This window comes from Macadamia integrifolia, unplaced genomic scaffold (assembly GCF_013358625.1).
Source record: "Macadamia integrifolia cultivar HAES 741 unplaced genomic scaffold, SCU_Mint_v3 scaffold1584, whole genome shotgun sequence".
Taxonomy (NCBI): domain Eukaryota; kingdom Viridiplantae; phylum Streptophyta; class Magnoliopsida; order Proteales; family Proteaceae; genus Macadamia; species Macadamia integrifolia.
Window position 1 is genome coordinate 79,973 of NW_024868267.1, and position 23,807 is coordinate 103,779.

General features: G+C 36.5%; 2 protein-coding genes across 2 annotated transcripts; both read right to left on the reverse strand.

The window, feature by feature from the left end:
- Positions 1-34: 34 nt before the first annotated feature.
- Positions 35-13,117, reverse strand: LOC122064258 (protein FIZZY-RELATED 2-like). Its single transcript, XM_042627970.1, has 10 exons — positions 12,340-13,117; positions 12,141-12,263; positions 11,817-11,921; positions 2,459-2,638; positions 2,201-2,263; positions 1,766-1,960; positions 987-1,088; positions 832-894; positions 651-719; positions 35-488 (listed from the first exon to the last, which is right to left on the reverse strand). The coding sequence occupies exons 1-10, from the start codon at positions 12,934-12,936 to the stop codon at positions 435-437; spliced, it is 1,551 nt and encodes a 516-aa protein (XP_042483904.1). The 5' UTR covers positions 12,937-13,117; the 3' UTR covers positions 35-434.
- A 7,348-nt stretch (positions 13,118-20,465) lies between these two features.
- Positions 20,466-22,604, reverse strand: LOC122064260 (expansin-A7-like). Its single transcript, XM_042627972.1, has 3 exons — positions 22,360-22,604; positions 21,942-22,257; positions 20,466-21,067 (listed from the first exon to the last, which is right to left on the reverse strand). The coding sequence occupies exons 1-3, from the start codon at positions 22,538-22,540 to the stop codon at positions 20,755-20,757; spliced, it is 810 nt and encodes a 269-aa protein (XP_042483906.1). The 5' UTR covers positions 22,541-22,604; the 3' UTR covers positions 20,466-20,754.
- Positions 22,605-23,807: the final 1,203 nt, after the last annotated feature.

The following is a 23,807-nucleotide window of genomic DNA, read 5'->3' on the forward strand; positions in this document are numbered from 1 at the left end:
CATAGATAAGAACTTAATAAATAGGTGCTTGTGATTTGAAGGCCGCAAGAAAAAAAATTAACTTCTTTACAAAATCACGGAATACATCAAGATGTTCTATCAATCAAGAAGTCTTTTTCTGTCCATTGTACATGCAAAGGGAGAAGCCAACAAGGATTTGCCAACAACCCCTACTATACATCAATATCTCTGAAAGGGGTGAACAAACCAAAGATTCCAGTTTTTGCCAAGAACCATAGGAGATAATTTCACCAGTCGCCCTTGCATTGTTACTCTTCTACATTCCTTCAATTTCTGATTGGGTAACAGGTTCATTTTAACACAAGCTGTTTGATGTTTCTCTATATCATAAACGCCAAACCTAGAATGAAAAGCTCTCTTTCTCCTTATCCTTGGGATTGCAATAGTAGTCTTGATGTTAATGGCAGCAGAAATCAACGGATTTGAGTTCTTCCAAAAGATGATGCACCAATGTCACTGTCACTATTCTGCAATTAACAATTTCATCAGCATAGACAAGTAGATAGCCCTCTTTTCTTAAACATAAAGATCAAATGGATTTAGTTTCTGTAACTAAATGGTGAAAGAGAACCAGAAAAAGTAGATGTTAAGATCTGAATGATGCACCCAACACAGTAGGCAGTACTTACTTGAGACTTTGGAGAGGGGAATACATTCCAGAATCTAAGTGTCTCATCTCCTGCCCCCGTGACAATTGTCTGATGAAAATGACAATTATTAAATTTGTGAAAAGAAAAAGGGAAATGGAATGGTAATGCGGCTTGTCAATCAACAAAGAAAAATGAATTCAAAGAAAGGAATTTAAACTACCTGACCATCAGGTGAGATTGCAAGATAAAGAACTCTATATGTATGCCCAGTAAGTGTTGCCAACTACAGTGACAAAAATTGTAGAATCCAGTTAGTACATAGGCAGTTGTTCATAAAAAAAAAAAAAAAAAAATGAGTATTCTGATACGAAGTACCTTTGACATTGTAGGATATCTCCAGACGATTATTTGGTTTTGAGAGTAGCCATGGGTGCTAACTAGTTCATTGACATTCTTAGACCACACCAAGTTGCATACCTGTACCAATGGCACAGTGGGGATTAGCATAAAATTATCCTAGTAAAGACAAGGAGAGAGATGAACGAACATGCATTCAGTCTGTTGATCAGTAAATGGGCACCCACACCCTTATGCAAGCCATTTAATCACAACCACCACCTAAATTTTAACTAACATACCCAGTGTAAACATACTTTTGAGCATCCAAATTCATCTTCAAGCATGGATGTCAGTTACGATCAACATGCCTCTTAGATATCATATAAAATATTCCTCTTAGAACCACATTATTTTATTGTTGCATTGTCAGCAACAGAGAGTCAGTAAGCCTCTACATGTGAGGTTCTTTTGTTGACCAGAGATTTGAAACCAGAGTACTTGTGATCAAGATTTGGAATGTCAACTTAAATTGTTGATTTCTTGAAACCATTTATTCAGAATTTTTGACAAGTGAACCAGCAAAGTTTTAGCTGTAATTCTTCAAGGTTGGTTGGAGGATCTGGCATATGTAACCATGTCGATTTCCCCAACTAAATGAAAATTGACGCTGTGAACCTGATTTTGAAGAAATTTAAGTGTTAACCCAAAAAAAACAACTTAAGCGGTATACCATACATATTATTGCAAATACAGAAGCACATAACAGATGGAGATCCTTATAAGAAGAAAAGGTACGATAAGGACAAAAATATAACCTGACTGCCAGTGTCCATGCAACTCAAGTGTGAGTTTGTGGTTGTGTTCCAGAAACGTATACATCGGTCTGCTGTACCACCACCAGATGCTAAAACCCCATGAAAATGTGGGGACCATGCAATCGCTTTTACAGCTGCTGTGTGTTCACAGTACTTTAATACAGGTTGGGTTGAATGTTGGTTCCAAACAAAAAGCTGCAAAGAGGAAAGAATATTATGATTAAAAAGTTATCCATTGTCCCCGGAAATCGGAATGTAATACATTAATCAATCCCTACCAAGCATCTGGGAAACTTTTTCCCCTGAATTTTTTTTTTTTTTTTTTTTTTGGGGGGGGGGGGGTTGGGGTGCGGATGGGGTGGTGGAGGGAGAGGGGGCAGGGGGCAGGGGGTGGAGGGGGAGAGAGAAAGGGGGATTGAAACCAAAGTCACTCACTCTATTATCATTCCCTCCAGATGCCAGCTGCCGGTTATCGTATGACCATTTCAGTCCACAAACCTAGATCAAATCCATTTGATTTATAGGTTAACAAAATAAGCAATGGCAATAACATTCAACAAATAGAATAAATATTATTCATAAAAAGGGATCATTATGGACGAAAACGCATAAATTCATTCAGAACTCGAACATAAGATGCCCTAAAGAGTTTACATTACAAATAAGCTGCACCAAAGTTGATCTGATTCTAACCTCTGACTTGTGCCCAGGGAGCTTGTTAACAAAATCATCCTGAGCACGTATATCACGTTGAAGAATAGTCTTGTCCCGGCTGCCTGAAGACAACAAGGACGAACTCCAGGCAAGAGCCCCAACCCGCAACTGATGGCCCTCCATAGTCCTTACCCTCTTACACCGAGATGCATCCCAAATCTGCACAAAGGATATTTAAAACAATCGATTGATTTTCAGGTGACTTACCACATGATAATGTGCTATACATCTAACATAAAGGTAAAAGAACATTTGATACTTCAATTATTAAGTGAACCGGAAATGGAATAACCTTAAACAATCATGATCAAGAACAGGAACTGTGTGTGAACTGAATGGCATCTCTTAATCATTCCTAAATGTAAAACAATCTAATAAACTATGATAGCATTTGCAAGAAGAAGATGTTTAAAAATAGAATGTTCTTTCAACATATGATATACTAGGAAAAAAAAGTGGTGAGTTATCAAGGCCCTAAGGATATCAAGGCAATTGTATCTCTTTCAGTAATATCTATAGAGGATATTAGTCAATCATTTAGGGAAAGTTTGACAAGTAGGACATAATGGACATGATGCATAATCTTCAGTTGCCAGGATTCTCGTAAACAGAATTTAAGAAATAAATAGTGATTATTCATTTTCATGATCAACTTCATAAAGATTCCAACAAGTTCCATTAACTCCAATAAAGAACGAAGAGGGAAGAGCATTAGTTATCACAGTTCCAAGGAGAGGCAAGGCGGTGGCCAGGCACTAGGCATCACCTAGTTGAACAAAGAATGCCATGTAAAGTTAGGGGTTTAGCTGTAAAATATCATTTTTCTTACCCTTCAGTTTTAATAGGGAGGACTTATGTGTAAAATGGAGAATCTGTTTCCTTTAAATATAAAAGTACAAGAACTTACGTATAATAACCAAACGATATTTTTTCAGTCATTAAATGTAAAGATCCAAGTGTTTGCTTTATCTTATCCTCCTCATAATCAGCTTATTTATTCTCCCTGTTTCCCCTCTATTTAAAACCCTTCCCCTGGGGTTTCCATTTTCTGGCCCTGTTTCCAGATTTTTTTTATTAGTTAGGGTGCCTAGACAGTAAAGCGACTGAATGCCGTGATCTTCACAACCTCCCTGGTGCCTAAGCAGCGCCTAGGCAACATATTGACAACCTGGACTCTGGAACTATTTAGATCCAAGAAGACATAAAAAGCCTTTTCCCTCAACAACAGGGATCTATTGAGGTCTCATTCGAGCTAGTTACTCACAGAAATATTTCTTAGTAAAAAAATCTTCCTGAAGAAATTTGTGTTTATGTGTATGGACCGGAAACGTGGTAAGCAGTGAGATGTTACTTGAAACCAGTTTTCAAACACAAGTCTGCTGTACCAACTCAGGTGAAATTTATGAACCAAACAAGTTGAAATCTTCTAGAGGAAATTCTTGATTCTAAATCATTCAAATTCAAATAACAGTGACAGGTATACTCAAGGACCACAAGGTTTCACAATGGCTCTCTCCCAGGCTTGTTATTAGCATCACTGCGCTGAAGGAACAATGGGACATTAGAAGGAGGTTTCGGGTTTTGTCTAGCTGTGCTGGGTCTTGTAAAGTATAATAAAGCCCTTTTAATCCTTAATAAAATCTAAGACTTACAAAAATGAAATCAAAACAAGCTTTTCACCACAAACTCATCTTATTATGAATAAAGTTGAGGTTTTCTCCAAGTTCAAAAAATGTAAAACCTGGTGGAGTTCAGATCTGATAATGTCAAAAAATAGTAAACAAACTACCCAAAGATTAGAACCCCATAGGTTAAGTGGATTTATTAATGCAAAGTACCAGTTACGTAACATAAGTAAAATGAACAACAATTTTCGTTGCCTTAATAACAAATGCTCCAAAAAACCATGGAACAATATACTTCACAAAGAAGCTGATGTAGATAAGTCACATGGGCTTATTTTATTGCAAATAAGCCTTGGGTTGTGTTATATATGTGTTGGGCCTTTGATCCCATGGGTTTTCTTTGAAATTGGCCACTTTAATGGGCCTAAAATATTGGTAGAAGGTAGAAAAACGGGATTTAATTCATTAGTTTAGTTAGTTGCTATTTAATTCAATAAAGGCCTATTAGGCCATTGGTCGATTGTAAAGTCCTATATGGACTATTAGTTAGCTAGTTCTACTCTATGTTGGAGTCATAAAGTCAAGTCCTAGTCCTATTTTGAATTCCTAGTTGTAGTAGGAGTGTCTAGTCCTATTGGGAAACTAGCTCCTAGTTGTAGTAGGAGTGTCTAGTCCTATTGGGAAACTAGCTCCTAAGTAGTTTGATTGTTATTCTGCCCTCTATAAATAGAGGAGTCTATGTACTGATAATTGGAGATTTGAATGAATGAATTAAATCCCGTTTTTTTACCTTCTACCAATATTTTAGGCCCATTAAAGTGGTCAATTTCAAAGAAAACCCATGGGATCAAAGGCCCAACACATATATAACACAACCCAATGCTTATTTGCAATAAAATAAGCCCATATGACTTATCTACATCAACTAAAAATAGAAAAAGAATGATCGATGGAGGGTTGAGAAGGGTGAAAGAGAATAAAGGAATGGGTATCTCACCCCTCAAGTTTTGGGTATCACACCCCTCAAAGGTTTAGGCATCTCACCTCTCAATAACAGTTTTTTAGCTAAAGAGTAATCACTCAATAATTCATTCATTCAAATCTCCAATTATCAGTACATAGGCTCCTCTATTTATAGAGGGCAGAATAGCAATCAAACTACTTAGGAGTTAGTTTCTCAATAGGACTAGACACTCCTACCACAACTAGGAGCTAGTTTCCCAATAGGACTAGACACTCCTACTACAACTAGGAATTCAAAATAGGACTAGGACTTGACTTTATGACTCCAACATAGAGTAGAACTAACTAACTAATAGTCCATATAGGACTTTACAACCGACCAATGGCCTAATGGGCCTTTATTGAATTAAATAGCAACTAATTAAATCCCGTTTTTCTACCTTCTACCAATATTTTAGGCCCATTAAAGTGGTCCATTTCAAAGAAAACCCATGGGATCAAAGGCCCAACACATATATAACACAACCCAAGGCTTATTTGCAATAAAATAAGCCCATGTGACTTATCTACATCAGAAGCATTATATGCAGTGATGAAACCTTTGGGAGAAGATTCCCTAATAAGCAAACGGACAAATTTCTTATGATAATTATGTAGAAGACATAAACATGAAGTCAGGAGAAAAGTGTTGATTCACATATTTTCAAAAATCCATATATTCAGAGCTTAAAGACATTGAAATTTAATCAACACTACTGTTTTGTATCCTATGTGCCAAGGACACTTCAAGTTTCAAAATTTTGTTGTACTGGACACTTGACACCCACATTATAGTTCAAGATAAGCCTATATAAGTTAAACACCATCTCAGAAACCCAACTATGTCTAAAAACAACAACCACACCTGTTACCTTGTGAAATAGATTAGGACCAATCTCACAACTGTAGAAACAAGGATAGGCCGACTTGAATGGAAATTGAACCTAAAGTATTTAAGCCTGTACTTAGACCTTGTAAAGGCTCAATAACTAAATTAGGTCCTAGAAGTAGTTTACTGTGGTAATTTTCTTTCAAATATTTTAAGTTAGTCACTGGGATTTTTTTTGGGGGAGGGGGGTAAATTTCTTTTATTAAGTCAAAACATAACAGAGTATTAGACAGTAAAAGTGTTAGTTCGAGCTAATAACTTGGAGATTCTATACTCCATATTATGGGCAGTTTTTGCAAAAACAAAGTTTGTTAATCACACTGAGAGGATCCCATATTAAATATAGCCAACTGAAGACTCCCTACTCCCTAAACTTCATTTTTTTTTTTTTAAACTAGACGATTGTCATATTGGACACTTGGCACCAACATTCCTATTTTTATTTATGCATCATTTTCACCAAGGTTTTAAAGATCAGTAATTTTTACTGCTGATCATTCTGGGCTGGGGTGATCTGGATTGGGCAATACCACTGGACTGGACAACCCAATGAGAGGAAAATTAATGTACTGGCACGGGTAATTTCTTTTATTAAGTCAAAACATAACAGAGTATTAGTCAGTAAAATTGTTAGTTCGAGCTAATAAGTTGGAGACTCTATAGATACATGTTAACTCCATATTATGGGGCAGTTATTGCAAAAACAAAGTTTGTTAATCACACTGAGGGGATCCCATATTAAATATAGCCAACTGGGGACTCTCTACTCTCTAAACATCATTTTTTTTTTAAACTTGCTGATTGTCAAATTGGACAGTTGGCACCAACATTTCTATTTTTTATATATGTGTGCATCATTTTCACCAAGGTTTTAAAGATCAGTAATTTTACTGCTGATCATTCTGGGGCTGAGGTGACCTGGATTGGGCAATACCACTGGACTGGACGACCCAAAGATAGGAAAATTAATGTACTGGCACTCCACTCCCATCCCATACTGAATCGTTCTGGAATGAATCGAATGATACTAGTCCAGATCAGGCAATCAAGATGACACATTATCAATCTCTGAAACCATGATTGTCACACCATGTCCTACACCCCACATCTATGCCTGAAACGTGCACCCATGGGCCATGTCTGTGTTCTTGCTAAATAGCTTAGGACCAACCTAGGGCGACAAAGCAATCAGCTATTAGACTAATGTTATTGTGTCTGTATGAAAGTCTTTAGTAATCAGTACTTAAACCTTACAAAGGTTCGATGGGGCAATTTAGGTCTAAGGATAAGTTAAATGTGAGTATTTTATATTATTTTAAGTCCCCCATTCCAAGAGTCTCTGTGAGTTTTTCCATATGTTCTTTTATTAAGTCAAAAAGGTCCAGGATGTATAAAACCTTATTAGTCATTAAGAGTCCGACTTGAGTTAGTAAGTAGGAGACTTCATTAATAATATATACACATGAAATCAAGTAGTCATACTTCAAGAATGAGTCCTGTTTCGGTATTACTTGGTTATGTGCTTTTAATTTTATTAGGTTTACTTGTCACGGGGATCTATCATAAAGCCCAAAAGTCTAGTCCAATAAGGGTATACAAGTTCTCTGTTTTAATTAAAGAGATTAGTTTGTTGTGAGGCCCAAAAGATAAGAATTTAGAAACTCCTAAGTTTTTTAACCTTTTGTAATCTAGCACAAGCTATAGAATTATATTTACTTGGTTTCTGTTAAGTTTCTTAATTAAAATATCTATAATTTTCTTGCTTGACTTCATTACAGCTTCCTTCTTTCAACCTTGCACATTCATAGTATTTAAAGGTCTAGGGCTAATATCATCACTTTAGCAGGGTCCCGGGAGGGGTGGACTGGGGTCAGTCCTAACCATCAGCATTTTTTGCACAAAGTGACCACCCTTAGATTCAAACTTACGTCTTCACACTAGTAGTTTTTGCATAAACTATTAACTTTCAATATGGTGTTATTTGAAGTTTAAAATCAATCTGTAGACTATTATCTTTCACTAATATCCCGGTTGACTCAAACCAATCAGTTTTCAGTAGCCCATCGGTTCTTTCCAGCATGTGTTTGATATAATACCCAACCTAATGACAATTGACAGCCATCACAAGTGTAGGTGTAATTCTCCAATCTATTATCTATCCTACATCAATACCTACTCATTGCTCGGAAAAGGCTATGGAAACAATCTCCATAATTCAGCATGGCTGTCAACACGTCTCTCAAACCAGTTGATTCTGTCACTAAATCATAGACAACAGATTACTTGGCACACCAAAATGATTGAAGCGAAGGCAGTCGTTAGTCTTAATCATTTTAACATCAGCAGCCATTAATATTACAAAACCCAGCCAGAACCATAAACTAGAGTTAACAGACTTGGAAAGCTCTCTGGAAGCTGATCCCTTTCAAGATGAAAGAAAAAAGGGTCCCCCTCCCCTCCCCCAAACTAACTGCTGCCTCCAGGAAGATGACAAAACATGCATGACCATCAATCAGGAACTTAAAATCCTCAATGGACTAACCGCTTTGGCTTTCTCCGTTTTCTTTCTCAAAGAATAATAATTTTCTTAGCTGAAATCAAAGGGCTCAAAAGGGGCTAAACGGAAATGACAAAAGGATACAATTTATCATATCGGTAAAGCTAGTAGATTTCCAAGCATGGAGTCCCTCACAACCATCTTTTAGTCAGCGGCCACTAATAAGAACTAGACCTTGGAACCTCTTAAAAGCTGTGGGGCTCCAAATCGGGTCTGAATTTGGGTCATATTCTGGGTCTATTCAAGTCCATCGATCCAGCATGTTCAAAGTGCAGCTTCAATGTGGATATCGGCCAGCATTAAAGAGAGTTATTTCCAGATTTATTTAGCCCTCGAATTACAGATTTAAGGAGATAATTTCCAGGTTTCATCCAGTTGTGTGAGATCTTTTTGGGAAAGAAATAGCGGTAGAAGGACTTGAGAATCCTAATATGAACTTGCGTATGGACAGCTTGCATAGGCTATTTTCAAGGGAGATTGGTTTCAGATTTCGTGTGGGTCTAATGCCAGCTAGAAAGAGGTAACTTTGAAGATTAATTGCCAATGTGTGGAGGAGTATTTAATAGTTTCATTAGTCCTATATTTTAGGAAAGATTTGTTAAGTGGGCGAGCCTTGGTGCAACGGTTAAGTTGTGATATTGCAACCATCAGGTTGCGGGTTTGAAACATGGAAACAGCCTCTCCACAAAGAGGGAAGTAAGGCTGCGTACATTTGCGGCATTTGCCCATCCCAGACCCTGTAGTAGCAGGACCTTCATGCATTGGGATGCTCTTTGTAGGGGTTTTTGTTACTTAATAGGTTTACTTTTATCTAATCAGAATTAGAAGCTACCTAGGATTAGTTTCCTATTTTATTTGGGTTTTATCTTGTAACTGATTAGAGCAATTTTATTTCTAGAATTTGTCTTAGATTGTAATTGGGTTTTATTAAAATTAAATATCATGGGGGCTGGACAGATTCGGCCAACGAGATCGAGAAAATATGAGTTTCGTCAGTTTGATCATGGTGCTGTGAGATGCAGTGAGGTGAGAGACTTATGAGTGGGTGAGAGGCTTGATCCAACCTATTCTATCTTTTTTTTTTCTATTCCAATCGATTTCTGAGAGAGACATCTGCTACTGTTAAATACTCAATCAAGTGTGATTTGCCACTGATGAAGCAATCACTCACTTGGTACCATTGCCATACATCGATTCTATAGTAGAGTTGGTTCTTAGTTGGACTAGCTTCTACATTAATAGATAGAAAGATAGGAAAGGTTGGATCAGCACCCATGCTCTTTATTTATGATAAAACCCAATTACAACCTAAGACAACTTCTAAAAATAAAATGTCCTCTAATCGGTTACAAGAAAAAACCCAAATAAAATAGGAAACTAATCCTAGATAGCTTTTAATTCTGATTAGATAAGTAAACCTATTAACTAACAAAACCCCCTACGTTAAGTAACAAATGTTTCCTAAGATGTAGGCTAAATATACTGTCAAATCCTCCTCCACGCATTGGTAATTAATCTTCAAAGTTACTCCATCCATATGGCATTAGACCCACACGAAATCTGGAACTAGTCTCCATAGAAAACAATTTAATGCAAGCTATCCATACGAAAGTCCATATTGGGATTCTCAAGTCCTTCTACCACTATTTCTTCCCCAAACAAATCTCACACAACTGGACGAAACCTGGAAATTATCTCCTTAAATCAGCACGTCAAGGGGTAAATAAATCTGGAAAATAATTCCCTCTTTAATGCTGTTCGATATCCCCAATAAAGCTGCTGGTTGATCCCTATTATATAGGCAGAATATTGGATTGAACATGCTGGATTGATGGGCTTGAATAAAGCCAGAATATGACACAAATTCAGACCCGATTTGGAGCCCCATCGATGTACCAATACTGCACCACATTACCTTTCTTTTTTATTACAAAACCAGATTACTTACGGTTGCCAACTTCAATATCAAAAGTTTCAATTTCAATCACATTAAACTCAACTACCACCAGGAAACTTGTCTTTTTATTTTAAAATCTGACAAAATTTGGTGAGGACAGGTTTCATGCAGAAATTTGTAACAAAAATATGAGAAATGGTATTTTCTGGATCACTTGGACTAAAACGATATGAAAAGAAGCTGCCAGGTATGATAGGTATAGTCAACATGAAAAGTACTAGGGCGAAACATTATTCTGAATGAGTGGTGTCTTTCAGAAATAGGAAGCAGCAGGTGAGTCTAGAGTCCAATCAGCAATCGAAACACTATTGAAGTCTAAATAAGAGAGAGACTTATATGTCGATATTCAGAACTTCAGTGAAACATGCAAGTTTAATAGTTGTATATAGATCTCTGATTGATTGGATGGGTTTCAAATAGAATTGGATGAACTAGATTCATGTACCAAACCCCAAGCAGTTGGTGGGTTAAGGTTCAGTTGAGTCAAACTGAGTTCGATCAAATAGTTTTCAACAAAGGACACAAGTCCAACTTGATGACAATAATTTGAATTGTTGCAGTCACTATCAACTTTACATGAGCTCCAAAACAACCAAATGATATAACTTAGTTGAGTCAAACTGAGTTCGATCAAATGGTTTTCAACAAAGGACCCAAGTCCAACTTGATGACAATAATTTGAATTGTTGCAGTCACTATCAAATTTACATGAGCTCCAAAACAATCAAATGATATAACTTAATCAATCACAAGGAAGGTATCAGAAGTAGGCGTTAATGCTATACATGTCTCTTCCACTTTTGGCTACTATGCTTCTAGTTTACCTGAATCTTGTGTACATCACATATTGATTATTTTTGCACCATGTTGGTAAGAAATTAAGAGTGCGGACCTTGGCACAACGGTATTGCGACCTAGTGGTCGCGGGTTCGAGTTCGGAAACAGCCTCTCTTCCAAGCAAAGGTAAGGCTGTGTACATTAGGATGACCCCCCCACACAAAAACCCTGAAGTGGTGGAGCCTCGTGCACCGGGTACTTTATGTTGGTAAGAAATTAGAAACAAACAAGAGTAAACATCACGAGAAATATGGCCTCTAGAAAGCACATATGCCCCCGTCAAAGGTATAGAACGAAGCCAGATGGAACTAATTCACTTGTGTATCATCATAAACATGATCATAAGTTCCAATTAGATACAAAAACACGAGGAACATCAATAACTTAGTTTGCCTCTAAAAATAATCAAAATCTTTAGTACGTAATCCCCTTTCAAACAAATATGATGTAGGATTTCCATGTTATCTTACCTGAAGCTTTCCGTCATTAGTTCCAACAGCCAGGTGTGTTCCACGCTGTGCCCATCCTACCGAACAAACATTGTCATCCATTCCTAAGTCGCACAACTTTGTCACCTATACGTAGCATGCCAAGGTGGGTATACCATTGATCTCAAAATAAAAGGATAGACTACAGGAATGCAAAAACGCAGTCCAAAAATATAATAGCAGAATATTACAAGTTGTAAGTACCCAAAAAAATGTCTCAACCTCCAGTAAGTTATAATAATAATAATGGAGTCCTTCACAATGTAGCACATATAATAAAAAGGGTAAAACAAGCTCAAGCCTTACCTTGCTACTACAAGCATTCCACAGATAAACACAGTTACCCAACCCCACAGCCAACATATTATGTGAAGACCAATCCACAAGATTCAGATAAAAATCATCTTGCAATGCAGGTGCATCCAGTACCTGTATGAACACACATTAAACCTAAAACAAAGATAGAATAAAACAAATAAAATCTGAAATTGAAAGGAAAATTTACCTTGTAAGGGGACCTCGGAACCTTTCGAGGAGTCTTCGCCGGGCTAGGGTTTACCCCGGGCAACGTATCATCGAAGCCAAAGGGAGAGAGAGAGTAGAGAGAGCGTCGGGTTTCGGTCTTATATCTAAAAATATTCCTATTGGGGTGAGTCAATGGAGAATGCCGGGCTTTGAAGCCTGCGGGTTTCTCAGGAGTAATCGGCGAAACAACCCCCGAATCAGGGCCAAAGAGAACTGTCCTCAGCAGAGTAGCGTAAGTACCAGACCCATCTTCGCGCCCCTCCGACGAGGAGTTCGACGACGGAGAGATATCAAAAAGAGCGAAATTAGAAGCAGATCTGCTAGGGATGAAGCGGTCACTATAAATTGTTCTAGAAGGAGAAGGATTAATCCCTACACCCAACAGGCGATCTATGTGGCTCCTAGAAGAAGAAGGAGAAGAAGAAGAAGACGAAGACGAAGGAGTTTCAAGAGACAGAGAGCTTCGAGACATATTAGAAGGGAGATTCAAGAGTGACGAAGAGGTTGAAGAAGAAGAAGAAGGGTTTACCCCCATCTCTGATCGGTTCTCTTTTATAGGAGTTACAGGATCCCCCATTGCTCAGATTCTTCTTTTTTCTTAGATCCCAGAATAGAAGCTGAAAGTAGGTGGATAAGCTCTTTATCGTCCCCGGCTTCCTTCCACTGTCACGGACGTTGCTCCATTAGTTTCCTTTTTTGGGGGGCTTCCTTCTCTTCTCCAAGAAACCAAAATCTTTCAGGATTCTAGAGATAGAGAGAGAAAATAAAATGAAAAACACGACAGTTTATTACCTCGTTTCGGGAAATTCACGATTACCGTTACGTTTTCCCGGGAAAAGTTAGAAAAGTATTTGCCGGGGAAAATAATCGGTAACTACCCTTCGTCTAAGTTGGCATACCAAACACGGTTCCAAAGGCGCATCGTTCCACGAGGGTTTCTACTTTCTATTCTTGAAGTAAAAAAAAAAAACTATGTGGTTTAGGGCGACTTATTATAGAAATTGTTTTCCTCCACTGAGCTGGGAAGCTCACGCTTCCATCTTAGGGTTTTAGTATGTTTCTCCAACAACCCATCTAACATCCTCTGTATGTATTTGAACTCGTTGTATTATTTATTAAGCCATGTTAATAGATGATACGTGTAATTTGACTATTAGATATATAGGACATTATCTAGATTGGCAATGTATTAATTTTTCGAGTCCAATTCAATGAAATACACTTTTTTTTTTATATTAGCACACATCTTGTTTATGTCTATACAAGTATATAGATACTTTAGAGATGTTCACTGCCCCAACTCCGAATAGAATTGACAAAAAACGGATGACTCATATTTATATTGGTGATTTTTAGAAACATCACCTTTCATTATTAGATGAAAAACTACTAAAATAATTTAATATGTTCATAAAAAAAATAAAAAATAAAATACTAAAATGGTTCTTTGATTTGAAAAACTAATTTACATTCCCACATTTCCTTTTAATGGTGTCCTTTTGGAATTTACCCCTTATTAATTCTTTACTTACTCATCAGATTGCTCCCATATCTTCAAGTTACCTTTAGTTTCTGCTAATCATGAATATTTTCTTGTTAAATTGTGATTTAACAACAAAAGACAAGGTAAATCGGTTTCCTAAAAATGATGACTTTTTTGTGCTTTTCCTAAACATGAAAAGGAAATAGATTAGCTTTTTTTCTTCCTTGTGTTTTCTCAAAAAGAATTTGGATTGCAAGATTATTGGGATTAAGGCTCGATTATATCCATGCCGACTCCCTGCTTTATTTCATAGAAACTTTTGCAGGATCTCAATCATCCAAGGATGTTTTGTTTTTCTTATTTATGTTTTCCAGTCCTTGCTAATTCATTGAGAATGATAGAAATCTCTATATATATCACTTCTAAATCATTTCCTAACTCCATGGTTGTTTTGGAAAATATCAATAAATGGGTGCATGGTCTCAACCTCATATGTTTTTTTACCTAGAAAACTGCTCACCGGTTACCAACCTTTTATCACTAATTAAATACATTGAGCTGCATTTGGAATGCCAGAAATCTCTGTATTACTTCTAAATCATCTCCTGACCTTATGGTTGTTTTGGAAATTATCAATAAATGGGCTCAATTTTTTGGTAAAAAATAAATGGGCTCATGATCTCAGCCTCTTATGTCTTCCCAAGAAATTGCTCCACTGATTACTAAAACCTTCACCAGTAATTGAATACCATGAGCTACTTAAATCAGGATTACGCTCTTTCGTTTGTTATAGATAGAAGCTTTATTAAGGATACAAGTGAAGCTTTAGAATCCTGACACATTCAGCCGTTTGAAGTTTTATGCGGAGGAATCATTGCATTAAAAAGGCCCCGCACTATTTTCGCACATGTGATTGAGCTACTTAACTCTTCCAGAGTATCTTTTTCCAATTGCAAAAGCTTTACTTTCTATATTTCATGAATTGTACTGCAAGGCTTGTCTTGCTTGTTTTAGAGACTTCTCTTTCTTCATTTTGGCCTCCCAAAAAATGATGTAATGGTTGCCTTTCTTTGTGTTTTTATGCCATTTTCTCATTAATACATACAAATAAAAAAAAAAAAAAAAAAAAAAAAAAAAAAAAAAAAAGATATAAGTGAAGCAAGGATGGCCTCAATTATTGCTTATTACAATTCTTGTATTGTCGTTTCGATGGACTATGGGCATGCAATGACCGCACATGAGCAAAGATTTGAACCATCCTCAAAGGGAAAGAGAATTAGAGGCTGGAACCATCGAAATATGGAGTGACTATCAAAGTATGATAGACTAGCTAATGTGTAATAAAGAGGCTTTTTTTTTTTTATTTTAGGTAAAAATGTAATAAAGAAATTTGAACTTGGGAAATTTCCGCAATACTGTGGGACATTAAGGCACCGTTTGATAACGTTCCGTTTCTACCGTGTTTCTGTGTTTTCTTGTTCCCCGAAATGGAGAAACAACCTAAAAAGCGTTTGGTAAAGTTGTTTCGTTTCACCCGTTTCTAGAAACATAAATAAAAATTTATGCCTATTTACAATTTTAGAAATAACTTTGACGAAACAAGTCCGACTTGACTTGTTTCATCGTTTCTAGAAGCAATTTTGAGAGGAAAAAAATGTTGTTGTGCCTGATAAATCTCTCAACTATTTAAACCTAAAAAGAAGCAACCGAACCCTCTCTCCCTTTTGGGCATCCGATGATACCATTGGATTTTTTTGTGGCATTATGTCTGCAAAAAACGTTTCAAGAAACAGGTTTATCAAACACCAAAAAATCCCTTTTTATTTTTGAAACGTGAAAAGTCATTTCTAATATTTCTAGACATAGAAACAACAAAAATATTATCAAACGGTGCCTAAATGTGTATTTAAACTATGGGAAGTGGTTCTCTGTTCAAGAATGTGGCATTCAACATACCCTATGTCTATCTTTCTCTTCCCCAAAACAATGGGCATGGAACTCTTTTCACATGGGGAGGAAATAGATAGACACATGGTTTTGGGCCCATGGTTCACATACTCATCCCACATGTCCAATAAATACAATTTTCTCTCCATCTATCTTTCTAAGTTGTGTAAATTCTTTTCACATTCTCTAAAACCTGTCTAAACTTTAAGAACTGTCAACATAATTAATTGATTATTTAATCGTATTGGATAATTATTTTTTCGATGATTCGAATTTGAATAAAGATTAACCTAGTGCACGAGGCTCCTGCTACTACAAGGTCTGGGAGGAGTAAGTGTACGCAGCCTCACCCCCTGCTTCGCAGAAGTGGTTATTTCCAAAATTTGAACTTGTGACCAACATCTTGCAATAGTGCAACTTAACCATAAAATACCCTTAAACAGATGATTTGAATATTCGGATCATGATACAAATCCCCCTAAACGGATACAAATACAAACCGAATTCAAATTTTCGACTATCCATTTACATCCCTAGACTTTATATGCTATACTTCTTGAAGTGAAAATTTTGCACTACTTCCATATGTTAGTAAAGTAGTTCAATAAAAACTTGCCTTTGAAGCGTGGTTTTAAGGATTAATAGTGGATTGGAGGAATTGATAGGGTCAAATTGGTATCAATGGAGGGGTTACCTCATATTGGTATATTGATATGGACTAAAGGTAAAATGGTTAAAAAGAAAAAATCATTTTAAACAAAAAACATAAGTAATTATTTTTTATTCAGATTGTCACTAGGCAATCAGAATTGATATCATATCAATATCATTCAAGACCGATTGCAACATTGAGACAGAACGTGAGACACATGAGTATTCATTCCTTTATTGGGGTCATGAGGCATTCAAGGGGACTATTTGGGAAATTTGGATCAACCTCCTACCCCTACCCAACTCAATCATCAACTCTTCCCACCCGAAGCAAAATATGGCAAAAAAATTCAACAAATATGAGCTACATTAAACTTTCCTTCCAAGAAAAACTTGTATATTATTTATGTAGGGATGTCAATTTTCAGCCCAAACGGATTGGATTGATCGGTTCAACCCATTTATTGATTTGATTTTAGTTTGTGGTTTTATGAAACTTGCAGAAATCGAAACTAAAACCAATAAGAAACCAAAACCAAAATGGATTTAAAGAAAAGAAGTTGATTAAAAAAAAAAACATAATTTTCATTTTTTTTTTTAATGCATATGTATTAATAATCGAAACCAATCAAGTATCCACGATAATGGCCCAATAAAAGCCGGTTAAGACAAATAGATAAAAACCAATCCAAACATAACCAAAATCTAAACCAACTTTTAGAGTAATAGTTTGATTTTGATTTGAGTTATTATCAACACAAAATTATATCAAACCGATGGATTGACACCCCCTAGTTATATTAACTCTGAAGATGAGAATGTTGAATCTAGCTCCGCTGCATGTATAGGCAGCACTCGACATGTCTTTTTTTTGCTGTCAGAGATGCCTCAGTAGCAGTGAGTGAGACATGTGTTGAGTGTACATGCAACTGATCTCTGGACTAGAAAATGTTGAACGATCTCATTGTGTTTAGGCATTGGATTAACCTCCTTCCCCTCCCGCCATCCAAGTCAAATGAGACTATTAAAAATAAAGATCCAAAATTGTAAAGAAAAAAGGATATAACTAAGAGTGCAAGTTTGGCCTTGATGGCCCAAACCTGCCCTTGGCCCACCTTGATCCTGAATAAGTACTAACCTGAAAATTTTGGCCCTGAAGGCTGGCTAGACCCTGAAATTTCTGACCTTGAGTCAGGGTCAGGACGGGTAAGGGTTGATGCCTTTGGCCCTCCTAACCCGTTTTGAACCCGACCCTGATTTTTTTACTCTAACTTTTGGCCTTGATTTTGGTTTGACCAGACCATGGTTTTTGCCCCTGATGCTGACTTGGATTTTTTTTTTTCTTAGGATGTTCTCCTCTTTGTTTAACATGACAAGGGTTTTGAGATCTTCAGATTGTTTGTCTTATTAAGATGATCTCTTTGTTTATCATGACAAATAATTGAATTTTTTTGAATTATTTGCTTTCTTAGGATGATCTCCTCTTTGTTTAACACGACGAGGGTTTTGAGATTTTCGGATTGTTTGTCTTATTAAGTTGATCTATTTGTTTATCATGACAAATAATTGAAATTTTTTGGATTATTTGCTTTGTTATGATGATCTCCTCTTTGTTTACCATTATAGTTAGAGTTATTTGTATTGTTTGAATGTTTGTTTTAGGATGTTCTCCTCATGATTAGTAAGTTATGACTGTGTTTTTTTTTTTTTTTTTTTTTTAATCTCCTATTTATTATGAATATTTTTCATTTCTTTGTTATTTCATATTTTGCAGAGTCAGGATCAGGGTATACTCGGCCCTTGATGGCAAACCAGGGTCAATCAGGGTCATCCCGACCCGACCCTGAAAAATCAGGGCCAATTAGGGCGGGCAAGGGTTGGGCCTGGGTTGAAGTTTTGTGACCCTGAGTCAGGGTCAAGGCGGGTTTGGATCCAGTTAAGGGAACACAGGGTTGGGCTAGGGCTTTAAGAAGCCCGGCCCTATTGCACCCCCAGATACAACACATCAAATACATTCACAGTTAATGAAAAATTCTTAATTAGGCAATTGACACGAAATTAGCCTTTATAGTTGATAAGGTTTGGTCATTGTCATTGTCTAATTGTAGTTCATTTTTTCAGATCAGCAAGCAAAACATTAGGCTTCATTTGGTATGTAATCTTGTAATGCATTCTAAGGTCAATAGTGCATTCTAAAAAATCATACCAAATGCAGCCTTAGACTTCCACCTATTATTTTTAAACTTGTGTGAATCCATTATTTATTTAGCATATATTTGTCATCTCATCTTCTCAATCTCAACATTTTATGCATTCTAAGCACTCCACCCCTTGAAGATCAACTCTAAATATTGGTTAAATAGAATAAACTATATAGCTATTCTTTGACAGCATTTGGAATCGAATGGTGAACTTTTTTAAATTAAGGTTGTGTTTTGTATGATGTCTTGTAATGCATTATTGACATAGAATGCTATTAAAATAAATTTCCATCTCTTCTCCTCACCCCCATCCAAAAAATAAAAGAATCGCCATAAAATAACTTGCAAAGAAGCAATGATTCATGGTGTATACCTGTGTTCAAATGCAAGAAGCATTCGAGTATAGAAACTATGGGTGCTTTCACATCCCCAACCATCAATATCTGCAGAGCTTCTTCTTCATAGACCCATTGCTCCATCTTTGTAATTCGAGACCTCTTCTTCATATTAAAAACCAACACAATCAACAACAAACCCTAAAATGTAACACCCATGCATTGCTAAATGAAGTTCATTGATCTAGATTCTTATACGAATTAAATTAAAATCGTCGAATCGAACAAAATATCCTAGAATCGACCCTTTAGATCTGAAACCTAATTATCCAGTCCAAAAAATTCTAAAATGGGATCAGAATTGACTAGAAGTGCCTAACCTGACGCAAGTGTTTTATTGACCTAACCCTAGTGTCCATACAAAAAGTGGACGAATCGGATCAACTCGCCGGGATCCCAATTCTTGAAATGCGGAGATTTTTTTGGTAGAACTGGGTTTCGGCTTTTCAAGGTAACCTATAATTAATTTCTTTAAATAGAAATAAATTACTCAATTAGGATTAAATTAAAATTAGCGGTGGTAGGGTTGGAAGGGAAATTATTTGGACGGTGGATGGTGGTGAAGACGTGGGGTTGGTGACTCGCTTTTAGAAACACGAAAAGCTTGACGTGCTTAGGACTAAGGGGAAGCTGCCGTCTAGCACGTCCCTCTTTCTCGAACAAGTTTGTGGGTCCCATGTTAACAATTTTCTTTTGTGGGGTCCATCTCTTACGAGGGACAAACCATCGAGCTTATTCTCTTATCCTTCTCCAGATTATATTATTACCTTTTCATTTTCTTTCAACTTGATTTCCCCAAAAAGGGTTTATCAAATACAATAGGTTTATCCCATTACAGAATCTGGGGAGGATAATATATGTAATTTTATTTTCACCTTTATTTTACTGCAGAATTAGTTTCCGACTCAGACTTAAGCAATTTTATTATTTTACCAAGATCCATAAATAGATACAAACATACAAATTTGAGCTGATTTTATTCATGTAGTGTTAGGCCAAGGGTTTTAAACTCATAATTGCAGATCGAAATGGTTTCTGTTGATTTTGATTTGAATTGAATTAAAATGGGTTGAAATTGATCCTATAAACCATATAATCAGCCCTTTAGATTTGGGATCCAATCGAAAAAACCCTAAAATTCGTCATTTTGGAACAGTTAAAAGGTCAAAACCATAATCGATCATGACCGATTTCAACCTAATTCGATCAATTCAATTTCAAATTTCTTAACATTGGAACAAAAAATTGAAAACAGCCAAATCAGCAAAATTTTGTCTATATAGGAGAAAAAGATACAAAGTTTCTAGCTTTTCATGATTAATTGATCCCATCTGAGCCCTTCTTATTTCTCATAAACATATAGATAGATAGAGGAGTTACATTGACAATGAACCATTCTCTGCTCAATTTGTGCAACTAGAAATGATCGAGGAGGAGGCCAGGTTTTATATTTATAACAAGATGAGATTCAAAAATATCAAAATACAACCTCTCTTGTCTCTCTTCTTCACTCAATCATAACTCATAAGCTATGCAACATATGATGTAATAGGCTACATCATATGGTTTCTAATTACAGTATTTGAGGATTAAAAAAAAAAAAAAAAAGGGAGTGATTGAGAGGGGAAAACCTTCAAAAGGGATTCATAATACATATTTTTTTTCCTTTCCAAAACATAAAAAGAGAGAAGAAGAAGATTTTTTTTTTTTTATATGTATTAACGGAAATTGACTCTAGCTTCATATGTCATTCCAATATACCAGTTTTTAGGGGCAACGTTCCAAGCAAAAATAGTCTGCCTTGTGGTCCGAGAGGTGACCTTGAAAGAGAGAGTTTGTCCACTTAGAGTTTGAAATGCTTGGTATGATGCTCCCCAGTTATGGCTCATGCTTATCCATCTTGTGGAGCTTCCTTTCACTGCCATGCTTACTATGTCACCTGCTCCTCCCACATTCATCACATACACCAATAACCAGTACCCATTTCCTTGTAATTGGAATCTAATTCCACCCTTCCTCATGCATGGGACTCTGCATGTATGAAACAATGAAGAAATTAGTTATAGATTTATTTATTGGATAATAATTATATTTTTTGTTTAAATTAATCCCAAATTAATTAAGTCTGGAACCTTGGTTACTTTTATATATCAGTTGGGTATTTTCATCAAAAAGTCCGAGCTTCTAGGTTGAAATTTAACATAATATCAGATCCCAATATAATTTTCCGTATATACACTCAACAACACATGAAAGAGTGTTGAGAATAATCACATACGTCTTGGGTGTCTTCATATTCCAATCGGGTATTTCACCAAAGTTTGAGCTTTTGAGTTCAAATATATGTGCCCAAATAACTTACCCACATGGGGAGAGGAATTACCTTCCCATGGAGTTCCACCATCCATTGAGGATTTGACCCTGGCAACTCATAGTCATAAAAGGGCCTGACACATATTCTAGTTAGTTGTTTCACCAAACTTCAACCTTTTAAGGTTGGAATCTATGAGTCTGAATCAACTACCCACGTGGAGAAAGAAGTCACCTTTTCCACATGTGGTTCCACTATCCATTGGGGATTTGATCATACTGACTCATAATCATAGAAGTGTCTAACACATATACCAATCAAACGTTTCACCATAGTTCAACCTTTTAAGGTAGGAATCTATGAATCTGAATTAGCTACCCATTTGGGGAGAGGATTTATCCTCCTCACATGGGGTTCCACCGTCATTGGGGATAGAACCCCTCTAATTCGAGGTCAGAGGAAGTTCTGACACGATTCATGTCTCTCGCCGGTGATCAACACATGGGGAGAGGACCCTGGCTTTTCTTTTCTTTCTCTTTTCTTTTAGACGATTCATGGGATAGATATAAACAAAGAATGAGTATTAGTGCATACCGGCGGAACATGACCGGGATGATGCCGGCATGCCAATCGGCAATTTTCATGAAAGCAGGCTTAGCCATGTCGAAGTGTGTCCTTGGTGGGTTACACCAGCCACCAGCATTGGAATTCTCAGCCCAGTTAGGTGGGCAAAGGTTGGTAGCAGTGACGGTTGTGAACGGAGAGCCTTTGTAACAGTGAGGCGATTTAACACACCTCATCTGAAAACAAGTCCCACATCCATACCCATTCTGAAACAATACTGAGCTCAAGGCTGCTGTCTGGGTTCCATAACCACTATCATATAAGTTTCCATATCCACAAGCCCCTCCTGCAAATCAAAAAACCAGAACAAACTCAATCACAGAGACGATAAGATAAGATGGCAACAGTAGAAGATGACTATATATATATATATATATATCTCACAAACCCATTGTTTCAGACGCCGTTTCGTCGCCGTAGAAGGTGGCATGAGCAAGTTGCCATGGACCTCCACGGTAATAAGTATGAACTTGATGATGGCGATAGTAAGCTTCAATTGTAGGAATGTTCATCATCGTCCAGTGGAGAAGAAAGAAGCCAAGAGTTAATGACTGGGAGAAGGAAGCCATGATTGATGCAGCTGGGGAGTTGCAGAGGCTTGACTTGCCAACCTATAACTAATGGTTTGCTTATATAGTGAGAACCATAGCCCATGTTCTATATCTTCTCACCAATGGAAAGACATGCATGGCATACCTTCGTGACCCTCACTAAGTCGGTCAACTTTATTAAATGGAAGATGGTTGGAGGGGGCCGGTGGACCTGACGTGCATTATACCACTCTTAGGATACATAGTCGTAGGCCCTAGGGGTGTCAGCTGGTCGGTCTAATCAGTTGCAGTTGGCTATGGTTATACACCGTTTAGAAAAAAACAAAAATCATTGCTACCCGAGTTGCAGCTATAATTGCAAGTTACAATTAAGTGAATGGAATCTTGGAAGTAGATTTGAAAATACCTAAGTGAACTTTTTCACCTGTACCCCAGTGATTCTATTCTCCTGACCGGTATGGTATAGGAGTTGCAGTCAGGCAATAGCCAAGTTTTGATCGATCTCGTACACCAAAGTATTGACACATTTTTATTCAGTCAATCCTTATTGGATTACTACCTTGCTACTAGGATTGCCTGGGATTACTATTTTCACCAAATTCGACTGTGTCACTACATTCAAGAAAATGATAAAAAAAAAAAAAAAAAATAGAAAACCTCATTTTCGTTCTCATTTATGGATTTTATTGATCGATTAATGCTTGAACCCTACACATTTAATAATCGATTGGACCTGTACTCTTAGGTTATGTTTAGTAGTCAAGAGAAGAAGATAAAATAAAAGAATTTCTCTTTGCACTTGATATGTCTTCACCTAAAATAAGATTCAGCTTTTGAAATTCAAAATTCCTCATGAGAATTGTGAAGTTATCTTTTGTTCTAAAAAAAAAATCTTGTAAGAAACGAAAGAAAACATAAAAAAATATGAAAACTTAATAAGACAAAAAAATGAATAATTACACAATGATTTCCTATGTGTCTCTCTCTCTCCTAAAATTCAAAATTTTTTGAATTTTTTTTTTCTTTTATTTTCTTCTCTTGGTTACCAAACATACATATTCTTTTTATTTTCTCACCATTTTATTTCTTTTCTTCTCTTTTTTTTTTTTTAGATTCTTTTTATTTTATTTTATTTTATTTTTTTCTTCTCTTGGTTACCAAACATAGCCTTAGGCTATACACGAGGTCGGACCAACATAGCAATCTTGACCATAAAATTTTCAGTATTCGTATCTGATCTCTTGGTTTGGGCCCACTGATTGAGTTGTCGAGTTGGGTCTATTAA

Bases quoted from the DNA above. Each gene is read 5' to 3' on its own strand.
- LOC122064258 (XM_042627970.1), bottom strand. From the start codon at position 12,936: ATGGGGGATCCTGTAACTCCTATAAAAGAGAACCGATCAGAGATGGGG. The intron at 11,922-12,140 runs GTAAGGCTTGAG...TGCTACGTATAG, and splicing joins GGAATGCTTGTAGTAGCAAG to GTGACAAAGTTGTGCGACTT. The intron at 720-831 runs GTAGTTTAAATT...CATTTTCATCAG, and splicing joins CAATCTCACCTGATGGTCAG to ACAATTGTCACGGGGGCAGG.
- LOC122064260 (XM_042627972.1), bottom strand. From the start codon at position 22,540: ATGGCTTCCTTCTCCCAGTCATTAACTCTTGGCTTCTTTCTTCTCCAC. The intron at 22,258-22,359 runs GTTTGTGAGATA...TTTGATTTGCAG, and splicing joins AACGGCGTCTGAAACAATGG to GAGGGGCTTGTGGATATGGA. The intron at 21,068-21,941 runs GTATGCACTAAT...TCATACATGCAG, and splicing joins ATCCCGGTCATGTTCCGCCG to AGTCCCATGCATGAGGAAGG.